General features: G+C 35.0%; 1 protein-coding gene across 5 annotated transcripts in view; it reads right to left on the reverse strand.

Moving 5' to 3' along the window:
- The window catches only part of hfp (Poly(U)-binding-splicing factor hfp), an 84,914-nt gene that overhangs the window by 8,980 nt on the left and 63,304 nt on the right, over positions 1-12,630 (reverse strand). For all 5 annotated transcript variants that reach the window (XM_081764056.1, XM_081764065.1, XM_081764075.1 and 2 more), the window contains 3 exons: positions 10,127-10,264; positions 3,111-3,196; positions 1,143-1,252 (listed from right to left, as the gene is read on the reverse strand). In XM_081764056.1, the coding sequence (XP_081620182.1) occupies positions 1,143-1,252; positions 3,111-3,196; positions 10,127-10,264 (334 nt within the window). The remainder of the gene's footprint in view (positions 1-1,142; positions 1,253-3,110; positions 3,197-10,126; positions 10,265-12,630) is intronic.

A 12,630-nucleotide genomic window follows, 5' to 3' on the forward strand; every position in this document is an offset into this window, starting at 1 on the left:
ACTTCAACATTATATAAACGATATGAAATTAAATATTTAGATTAATGTTCAAGAGTTATGCTCTGTAGGCTAATGGAAACTGGTAATAAGTGCAAGTATATATTACGAATGGATTCAATTGAGTGATTAAGAGATAACGGGAGGCAACATATATGTTATTGTACGCCACAAATTCAATTTTTTACAACATAAGTGTGATCTTATCTGTGTAAAACCAATATAACAAGACTTTAAATCATAATTACATTTCTATCTGAAGTTTAAATAATCTACACGTAAAAACGTCTTACCTCTGTTTAGAGAGAAGCACAAACATCTACGAAATTTTTAATTACAGATTACAAATAATTATGATCGGATACTTCATTATACACTGACCAGCCAGAACATTATGACCACATGCTACTTTTTGAACTAAGTCGTTGGACTGACGTACGAAGCACGGGCATAGCAGAAATGGTGACAGGGATCTCACTTGAACAGTGTGATCTTTGTGCGTAGAACGGGGAGAAAGCGATATATCCGAATTGATAGGGACCGGATTGTGATGTCCACGAGTAGCTCAAACAGCGCCACATGTAGGATCTTCGAAAGCTGTCGTGGTAGTGTCTTCCAAAGGTGGGAAAAAGATAGTGGTAGTTCCATTATTATTTGCGGAACCTTCACATGTTCATTCATGCGCCAAGTAGTGCGTACGAATGATATGACAGCTCCTAAGTATCGGAAGGTCATGTCTCATCACGTACACTAATTCATGTCAACTGTATTTCCAGCTGGAATAGCATCTTAACGCATAACAACGCTGATTGTCACAAGGTCAACGTTGTGCTGCTGTGGTTCGAGGAGCTCCGTGGCGAATTTCAATTGTTGCAATGACCCCTAAACTCACCCGATCTAATTCAACTGAACACCTTCAGTATGTTATTGTACATCAGATCTGACTTTATCGTCCCTCAGTGGAATTTACAGGAATGAAGTGGCTTGTGTGTGCAGATGTAATGCGAATGCCTCCAGCTACCTACCAACGTCTCAGTGCTTCCATGCCAAATAGCACTACTCTGTCCTGCGAGCCAAAGGTGCACATAATGCTTTGGTTTATCAGTTTACATATTATATCGTTCAATGTTGTCAGAATATCTTACCCATTGTATTTGAAAATTCCACGAAGATTTTAACAATAACTTCGGCATCATCATCTTCATCCTCAGACTGCTTCTCATTGTAAATAATTACTCTCTCTACATAACCAAATCTGAAGAAGAAAAAACATTAAAATAATTACATTACTATCTTATACCAGAATCGAGCAGTATTTCAAATAGAAAAGAAAGAAAAGATCTTTGTTTAGTGCATTTCAAACTCTCTGTTTCAAAACACTGTAATATGTCCTGATACTTCACATTATTAGTATTCAAGTATTAAAAGACTATGGTGTAGAAACGACATATTATAAATAATATACAGGGGAAGGACAAAAATATGAAAAAAAAAAAAAAAAAAACTGGTATAAAAGAGGTAGCCATTTCAAACACGATTTGCGTCTGAATGGTACGTGTCGTTGTGGTCACCGGCACATCTCGTGAAGTATACAACCTGGCCAATCGAACAGATGAGCCAGTTACAGTTCAGACCGGTCCGTACAGGTTATCGTGAATCCTGTTTGAGCTAGACAGTTTCACAAAGGGCAAATTATGGGTGGGCGTATGGTGGGAGCTTCCGTGACAAAAGTAGCGGAAATGGTTGGTGTATCAAGAGGCACGAAGATCATAACTGCCTACGTGTGTTCCGGAAAAACCGAACAGCGAAGCACCAGCGTAGACGCAAGTGTGTGTTGCGTGACACAGACAGACGCACATTGGGTAGGATAGTAACCAAGCAGAATATCACCACGGCACCAAAAGTTACAGCTGAGCTGAATACAGTGCTTAGATACCCTGCTAGCGTCAAAACCGTCAGAAGAGAACTCCACAAGCACGGTATTTATGGCAGATCTGCAATACCCAAACCACTCGTGACTGTTGACCAGGCTGCTATACGGAGACAGTGGTGCAACGGCCACAAAAACTGGACAATGGAGCAGTAGAAGATTGTTATCTGGTCGGACGAATCTTCCTGTGCATTGTTTCCAACTGCTTGTTGAATTTACGTGTGGAGAACGCCACCACAAGCGTACGATACTGACTGTCTCTTGCCAGAAGTAAAGCATAACGGTGGTTCAGTTATGATTTGGGCAGCCACATCCAGATATTCTGCCCGACCCATCATCACCCTGCATGAACATGTCACTGCCAAGGACCATATTGAGTCACCAGCTGCATCTTATGGTACAAACTTCGTTCCCAGATGGTAATGCCATGTTTGAAGATGAAAGAGTCCTTATTCATACAGCTCACATTGTCCCGGAGTGGTTTGATGAGCACAAACATGAAGTATCACATCTGCCATGGCCTCCACATATCATTGAACCCTTGTGGTCAGTTTTGGAGAGCACGGTGCGAGCCCGTTACCCACTACCGTCGTCTCTACAACTTGAAGCTGCTTTGGCGGAAGAATGGTACAACATCCCTTTAACAACCATACGCGACCTGTATTTCTCCATTCCTCGTCGATTGCAGGCCGTTCTGTGTGCCAAAGGTGGTCCTACTCGCTATTAATAAGGTAATGCGCAATTTTCCAGGTATTTCCATATTTTTGTCCATTCCCTGTACATCATAATTGGATATGGTAATTTAGAAAATTAATGATTACGCAAAATGTTCCTTAGCTGCTTTCATTTTCGTAAAACTAAACATACCGCACATCGAATTAAATTTAGTTCAAATACTGCTTGGCTATTATTTTTTGAGACATTCATATCTTACAAATATTCGTAAGTATTTACAAATATTCTTACAAGTATTCATATCTTAATTACAAATATTCGTTTCGGATATAAGCATGTGCAGGCCTATAAATTAGGGAAAGCAAACCCCCTACAGCTATGCAATTCTAGAAAAAAAAGTCTATAATCACTATATTCTTGAGACACTGTTACTGAGACACTGCAGGACACATTCACTGCCCTGCATCTCTTGAGAACACTTATAGTTACAAATAATAGTTTTACTTACTTGCTACATTCATCCTGAATTTCTTCTTGAAGAGTTTCATCGACGTCCTGAGGCTCTACCATATTTCTAAGAATAACAACTCGGCTCTGTAAAGAAATAAATTACATAAATGATTAGTACTATAAGCGAAGCTTTGACCTATATTATTTGAAGTAAATTTCCCTGTTAAACATAAATACCATAGTCTTACTTTCTCCTCACAACACAGTTTTAAACTACTGTCACATATCAATAACGCATAAATACATCTATTGAGACATTACCAAGAATAATCTTTAAACTTTACTTTTTTTAAGAAAACTGTGTTCTCAATATATTTTCTTGAGTAATTTTTGTTTCATTCCAAATTGAGTCACATTCACTGTGATCAAAATATAATTTTAGAACTTTTTTTTTCGTAATTCTTTTGCCTTTGATCAAGCATTTATGAAAATGCTTGCAAACTTTCAAGAAATTTTGGGTCCCTCCTCTCCCATTGAAAGGAACGCGGAACTTGTTTTTCATGGCCTTCCCATTATTAAGATTCATTTGCATTATTTCATCAACACTTAATTCCCATTCACCTCTGATACCATCAACTTTAATATTTCCTGAACTGTTTTCGTCAATAGGGTGGCGATAAAAATTATGGACGCCAATTTCCTGATTTTCTCGAATTTTGGAACATTTTTGAAATTTTCCCCTCATACGTAATTAGCCAACACAGGCTCTCCCATTTTAATGGAAAAATAAAATATACAAAACATGACAACGATGATACTTTTCCGCTAATCACTAGAACAATGAACAGTGTAAAAATAAATACAACCTATTTTACTATAAAATAACAAACATCTTTAATTATTTTAGTCTTCTTAGGTTCAAGCTCGTTCTGAATGATCTTCAGGTTCCTTTTTGTTTCTTTTCCTCTCATTGTTAATTTGCCTTCTACAAAACGAGTACGAGCATTTCATGCTTAATGAATTTCCTTATGAACAATTTTCAAGGTCACAAGAACCAGCTGCTGCATTGTACGCAAGTTTGAATGCTTTTCTTTTTTAATAATAATAATAATAATAATAATAATAATAATAATAATAATAATAATAATAATAATAATAATAATAATAATCTACACATTGTGTATTGGTTGAAAATCCTATCTACATTTGAATTTTCATGAGAGAAATCAAGACCATTTTAACATATCTTAAATCAATGAAATCTGAAGTATCCAAATTATTTAACCAAAAGTCATCCAAACACTGACCAGTTCTAGAATACTGATTCATAATTGTCTTACAATTTAGATTGGGACAAAACTCTTCGAACTGATTCACAACTCTATCCGCCCTATTGTCACCTAACCGATTATTTTCAACTAGTTAAGATACAAGAGACTTCATTAGATCCACTCATCAGGGCTCATAGTGGTCTGGTCTCTTGTAACTAGTTGAAAAGTGACCAAAAGCACACGAAAAAGTGACCAAAATCACATCCTTTGTCAATTTCTTCATCACCTCTCTATTTGTTGTTTTATTTCATCTTTTCTTCTTTACTTCTTCTTTTTGAGCTTCTTCCTTTCTTGGGTTTTTTCTAACTATGCTTTGTAGTTACGGTTAGCAGACTTAGAAGATGTAAGAAGCTTCTGAGTAAGTGGAACCAGTTCTGGCCTATTTCCGAATTTCTTCATCGCAGACAATATATTTAACTTAGCATTGAGTTCTCAAAACCATGAAATATTCAAATTTATCACCTATTCTTAGACTAGGGCCATCGTAACCTGAGCTCTGACAGATCTAACATCGTGTAAGTTGACGACAGTGTTGCGAACCGTCATAGCAAGAAGAATCAAAGCGACCACATGACAGAACGATAAAGGAATCGAATTACTTTATCACTGATTGAATCAGATTATAAGTTGAAATATTTACAAACTAGATATTTAAAAAAATAATCGTACTTCACTTTACTTCTCAACATTCCAGCACAACGTAGTTCTACTAGGCCTTAAAGTTATTGCCACAATAATGAATACTTTTTTACTTTTTCCACTTATTGACACAACTCTGTCCTTTTGACAAATTTGCTACGTAAATAGAAGTGGGGTTACATGGAACAACAACCGGTCCACCTCCCTATCGCCGCAGGGAGTAGGTTTTCGTGGAATTGAAAGCGAAGAGGGTAGAGAGTCTGTACGGCTCTTCTAAAGTTCAAGGGCAATGAACCATTATTTGGAATGTCAGGCTGAAATGAGTATAATTTCTAATGATCTTTGTAGGAAATTTGTTGACATAAGGAAAAAATGTACGTACATACTCTATATATTACATAGATTGTTATAATGAGCTTTTCATAAGGACTGATTTAGAAATTGAGTGGTTGGAAAGTAACGAACGTGATCCAGCTATGTTTGTCTTTTCGTAGAAGACATTTTTTCACCAATATGTGAAGGGGAGGATAGGTTTGGACCCACAAAAATACATTTGGAAACACTAGGTTGTTTCCATGGTAACCGAACAGTGTTGTCACATTTATACCTACTCATTACTGTGAAAGTTTTTGTGTTGTCAGGTTGTTTTGATTTTTTGTGCTATCATCTCAGTGCATTGGTGTGAATATTGTGTTGTTATTTTCATTCTTCAGTGGAACATAGTTTCTATTCGTATTATTCACATAGACCTAAAATATAAATTTAGTATGTGTATGTGTATGTGTTTGTGTTTATGAACACAATGCCTGAAGTGCGTAAGAAGTGCGGAAAGGGGGTGCCCTTGACAAGTCAGGCACGGGAATTTGTTTGAGTTTTACGTCCCACGGTTATGCCGGTTAGGCTAAAGGAGAACGGGAATTTGTGTTTAATCTTAGGGAATATTTGGAGAAAGAACGTAACGACGGTCCTTTATTGCCTTTGAATAAAGTGATTGAAAGAGTAGTTTCAGCTTTATACATTAGCCCTACAACTGTGAAAAGAATCACAAAAGAGAAGTGCCTGAAAGACCTCGCTGAACCGACGGAAATTTTATCCACCCTAGGAAAAAAGCGGAAGATTTCTACAGTAAATGGAATTAAATTGTCTACAATTGAAAGCCATTCTTTAACGTAAGTAGTTTTCATTTTTTTTTTAAAAAAAAAAAAAAAGATATAATATTATGGGTCTTAGCAGAGTCGTTCTGACGCGTGTTTAGTGTCATACTAAAGAGTTGAACTGATTTTGAATTTAACGTCTCTTTCAACAGCGAGGCTATATGAGACGTGGACCTACTGATTAACGTGGAATCCGAACCACATGAGCTCCCGCCGGGAATAGAACCGGGGTCTCCCATGCCAAAGGCGTACGCTAACCGCTTAGCTACGAAGAAGCCCGATCTCATACTAAAGAGTTCGACTAACATATGTTTCCATGCAGTAGTCAGGCATTTAGTATGACGCTAATCATATGTCAAAACGACTCTGCATAAGGCCCTATGTGTTTAGAAGTAACGGTTGTTTTCTTTACGATTTTGTAAACTATCTTAACGCAATACTAATTTGTTTGTTTCTTTTGTCTAATACTTTTGTCAGGCATAATGTTAAATAATATTTTTGTTGTAATACATATATGTTTCATTTCCACAAAATGTGTCCCTTGTTATATTTATATTGTTACAGAAGATAAATGTGGCAACCGCGCTTGATCGCACGTGAAAGTTGTCAGAGCTCTTCTTAGCGCAGCCTTACTCTAAGAGGAACATACAAGAAGCATAACACAAGACGAACATAATGAACCACACACACACGCACACACAAAACATTCAGCGGAGCGTTAACTATTACGAGAGAAAACTATAGACACAGAAGGGTTCTCAACCCCACCTTGAGAGCTTAAGCATCCACCACTGTGCTTTAGAAAGAATAAAAGCTGACTGTTTCACACGTGGCAGCAAGTACAGAAGCTTTCAGAAGGGTAATGAGTAACAAGTTTCTGCCTTTTTCCATTTCTTTTTATTATATTTTTCTTAGAAAACTGCCAATGAAAAACATAAATCAAACGAAAAAGTCACTCTACTTCCCAAAAAAGTAACTTTTAGTGACAAATTTGAAAAAAAAAAAGTAACTTTTAGTGACCAACTTTAAACAAAGTAACTTTTAGTTAAAAAAGTGACTCGCTATGAGCCCTGTAATCAGATTCTCCAGAAACATTAAGATCCCAACACGAAAGAGCTCTAGTCAATTTATAATCTAAAGGGAACTTCTCGAAAAGTAAGAACGCATTTTTGTAGACACTTTCTGCAATTTTGGGGAAAATCCAAAATGTCCAAATCCGTTATTGATTGACATTTCTTAAAGGCATGGCAATGTCAACGTTGACATTGGACCATTTCCAACATCAACCTAAACTTCAAGAATTAAAAGCTTCTGATTTTGCAAACTTTAGGACCATATTTTTTATCCATCCTATGTAAGTGCTGTAAAGAAATGAAATGAGAGGAACGTCAGTCTGAAATTTAGTCAAGGAACCTTCTACTTCTGAAGCAAGTAGATTAAAAAATGTAAGTTCAGGAATAATAAGCATTTGATCATCTTCCAAAATACTTGACACGGAACTGACAGCTCTAAGAGCTGGGTATATTCTTATCCTTCCTAACATCTTGAATATACAACAAAAGATAGAGATAAATGTTAGTAACTCGCAAAGCAACATTATCATTTTCAAGCCAACACAGAAGAAAACTTCACCGGAAAATTTCCTGAGCCTCTATAGGTTTTGCAGACTTTCGGGGATTCCCTTATCACAGAGTAATGATTGATACACCGTTGGAAAGCTAATGTAACACAGATTTCAACGAATTAACATTTGTGCAACTCCCGCCCTATTCGTAGAAGAAGAAATGTAATACATGTCCTGAAAATAAATGTAATTTACGTCAAAAAAAGAGACTAAACAAATTCACCAACTTTGTCCCCTTCTTCCCTCCATATAAGCAACAAGTGCACATATAGGATATTACCATCTAGTGGATTACTTCATTGGTTTACATACCAATTTATATGAGTGAACCTCCTCCCAAAACGAACTTTACCTCCGCCGTAGTACCCTCTCCCCACATACATAAAATGCATATCGGCGAAAAGCTTCATGCTTCAGGAACACGCTTGTTATGCCCCACAATTATTCTTGTTTATATCTTTTGCTTTTCTTGTTGTTTGTTTATTTGTATCTTTTGTTTTTCTTGTTTCTATTCGTGTTTGTCTATTATGTAGATTTTATTTGTTATGTGTCTTGTTATATGTCAACCTACTTCTTGTCGGTATCCGAAATTAATCTTTGGAAACTAAATTTAATTTATTAAATATCAGAGGAAGAAGAAATATTAAAAAAGAAGAAGAATTGTAATTGTAATTGTGAATCAGTTAATTCTTTTAACTGCAAATTTAACGAAAATAATAATTTTAGAACTTATTAATGTGTTTGAATCATCATCTGGTAAAAGTTATATATTAATCCGTAATTATATAAGTTTTGAACGTGTTGTGGATATTTCTAACGGTGGCAGTAAATTAATAAATATGAATAATTAAATACTTTCTTCTGGGGCTTAGGCCCTTATTCTTTCATACCGCCACTTCACCTTAAAAACATATTCTGATGGAAATTACTGTGTAATCGGCAAATATACAATCAAAATTCTAGTAATTTTCTGTAAAATGGAATATCTTCGGGAACAAATATCATTTGAGATGAGTTATTGCATTGGCATGATTTTATAGTAATCATAACGTCCATTATGTCACTGACCAGATAATTATATAACTGATACCTGTAATATGAATCAGCGCAGCATTAAAAGTAGTCTATGCCATGGGATAAAACCAGAGTTATGCAATAAAGTTAGTCATTGAAACATGAAGTTAGACATCGTATAGTTGCAGCGATGCCAAACCAAATTATGCTATATACAAAGGCTATATTTAAAGAGATGAGATATAATTATAAAGGAATATTAAAGAAGATAAATGTATTTACGGAAATTTTAAATAATGTGTTTAGTATATGGTAGAATTTATATTTAATGTATGTTTGCCTTTGTTGAATTTATGAGCTCTGGATAATGCTGACTGTATAAGGAATAACTTCAGTGTTGTAATAAGATAAACTCTGACCATGGGTAATGCTTACGCGAAGATTCTGAACTAATTAATTTCAGTGACCGGAACCAACCCATTTTAAGGTGGTCGTGACGAAGAAAGTTGTCATGAGTGGCATGCCCAATATTAACTACTTGAACTCCTATTTATAATCTGTTCCTTATGAAGATATGCTATGAACAAGCTACTTCAGAACAGTATTATTTGTCTGTCTTCAAATTAGTTAGTATCTACTTAAATTATGTTATGGAAAATCCGACATTGGCTTGAAGAGATTTTATACATTCACTCAGTGAGTCACGGTTTCTTTTTCATCTCGTACCGTGCAATGTGATCAAATAAATCTTCATGGTTTCACTTACTTCCGAAATCAAGAATCTGGATCTAAATCCGATTTTCCACGTTTTGCATAAACGTGGTGGCGACTCAGTTTTAGGGCTAGACTTAACTCCTTGGTCTATATAAAATAAAAGTCAGATAGGTCAAAATATGGAGCGGTGCCGAGCATAACACGCTGACACCAAATTATCTTCTTAGCTTAATCAGGGGTTGCGCTATTGAAGTTTAAAGCCTTAATGCAGCAGCGTCAATGGTCGTTTAAAGGTTAATCGGTGTCCGTCGAATATGCGAAACAGCATCAGACGCAGATTGCAGTCTTCCGCAGCGAACAGCGAACGTATTAAAAGAGAAAGGAAAAAATAATTCAGTTTTGATCTCAATAATGGCAAGCCGAAACAATAACTTTTATTATGAACGTATGAAGTCGAATCTATCCATGATTTCGATTAACTCCAGAATCATGTTTAAGATGCTACTGGCATTTTCACTAAATTAGAGATGGTGATCTTTAACGAGCTAGAAATTTTACTGGATTTAAATAATACACTCCGAATTAAATTCATACTTACGTCATTCTTCCTCATTAGCTTCTGCATTACAAGATGCCTTGCACTCTGTCCTTTAATAGACATGTTCTCCTGCTGCTGTAATGTCTGGGGTTCAGCATCTTCCATCAATTTCTTCTGAAGCTCCTCCTGTTGCTTTTGCTGCAAAATATTATGCTTAACTTTAGAATACAACAGAAAAAATAAAATGTAAGCATATGCTAACATGTAATACATGCACAGGAAATTACTATGGAAAAATTATCACCTTGCAAAAAAAAAAAAAAAAAAAAAAAAAAAAAAAAAAAAAAAAAAAAAACTGTATTTGTGTTTTAATTATTAGTGTAACTAATTATTACGAAGTTACTAGTTTCCACTCTCATTATGCAACATCTTTTAAACAAATTTGAAAGATTTCAACCCCTTATATATATATATATTAATTGTGAAAATTGTTTAAAATTTTACGCATATGTATCATAACTGTCCAAGTCTTACTAGTAAAAATGTTAATACAGTAACTTGCAAATGCTCAACGTAAGCCCCCTTTTGTTACCCTACATACACCAAGTCGGAAATTCAATTTTTCCTAGACTTATTTCAGCATGTTTTCATCAACACTTTGCACTGCGCTCTTGCAATTCTCGGACACCTCGGGATAGAGGTAGTTTGTACACAATGTCCCTGACACGTCGTCACAGAAAATAAATACATTTTTAAAAATTGTATAGGGTTAAGTCCGGTGATTTTGGTGGTTGATGAAAGACTATAAGACCACTTCGTAAATTGGTAGTCTACTTACGACTCTATCTTAGGATTAGGGCACCGGAACTTAATCTCGATCAAGGCTCACTTAACAAAAACTGTAATTATATTAACATCGTTATTATATTCATGATGTATCTAAATGACAAGGGTATAGGGACTAGGTAGAGTTTAAATATTAGAGATACGTTTTTTTTTTTTTACTAAATTAGTATTGGTAAATTTATAGCTTATTGGTGAAATGGAACATCTGACACGGATGTTTGATTTGTAATTGGTTTTAATTATTTCTTTCAATAATTGTTAAAATAGTGTGGTGTGTTTAGTGTACGAGAGTGATCCACAAGTAATAACGAATATGTAACACAACGGTTATGATTTAAAATTATATTTATTCTTCTAACACGTCAATATATTTCGCCCATCTTTTTTCTAAACCCCAAATACCCTTACAAAAAACCGTTGTCTTGATACTCTCAAAATGTTTTCCCAGAGGCCTAGCTATCATTTTCAAATTTCTTCAGTCACTGAGGCCTAGATCTGGAGAACAGGACAAGTTTGAAACCTCGGCAACGGTTTTTCAAGTAAAGGTATTTGATGACGGTCACTTAAGATTTCTTTCCTTTTCGTGTTATCACCTCGACTGCTCTCTCTCTCTCTCATATTATATAGATAGATATACAGAGAACTACTAAGTGTGTAGAGGAGTGGAATTATTTTATTTAGATATATCTTTTATGTGTATTATAAATGTACGATTATTACTTTTGAATCATTCTTTGTATTATAGTGAAATATGTTTTAAAAAAAAAGTTATAGACACTGGGGTTTTTTTTCTTGAACTCAGAAATGGTTTGCTTTCGTATGTAGATGAATTTGGATTGATTACTACTTTTTAGTGGAATTTAGTTAATTGGGGTAAAAAGGTAGCTGAAAGAGTGGCTTTCTGAAGATGCTGAATTTACTAGCAACTGGTAGACCCACGGACACGATGTTGTCCACTACAAATGAACTTAACCGGAGACTGAACTAGGGATCCCACGCACCAGAGGTAAGCGCTCTGAGTCATCGTGTCCCTAATGCATATACAATATTACATGACGTAAATGTAATATAATTGACATAACGTAATTTATGTTTGTAGACACAAGGCTATTTTATTTGTATATTTATTTTTTTATTTTTGGTTTGTCTGAAAGATTTAAACAAAAAAATAGAAAAAATCTACGTGAGATAAATATAATTTTGGTTAATGATATGAAATTATAAATTAATGATTTTTATCTTTGGTATTTAAGATGATCTTACTACAATGTTGTTGAACTTAGTAACACCTTTTAATTCCGAAAAAATCGCAATATTTTTTTCTTACTTAAAAATGCTTCAACAATTTTCATACTTAATGAACTATTGTATTTTGCGTGTGGTTGCGGCGATGTGGTTTTTTGAAGAAAAATAGGTAGTTATACAGTACACACTAGTGACTTTAATATTAAACTATCCTTAATATTTTCACTAGTAATTGGTAGAGTCAGCGGATCAACACGTAAATTGTCAGCAGCTCAACAAGTAATTCAAGATTTACTCGCTCGAAGATGTCAGTAGGACATTAAAATTATAGATACTTAAAAAACACCTCGAATAAGCTATGGTACGTGCCCCTACTTCTTATTTTACCTAACAGTGTATTATTCAAAATGAAAGCATTAGTCTAGGTTATCTAACTTTTAAAGTCAGCACTCTTTTAATTGTCTGTAGTACAT

This window comes from Thermobia domestica, chromosome 1 (assembly GCF_964235325.1).
Source record: "Thermobia domestica chromosome 1, izTheDome1.hap1.1, whole genome shotgun sequence".
NCBI lineage: Eukaryota > Metazoa > Arthropoda > Insecta > Zygentoma > Lepismatidae > Thermobia > Thermobia domestica.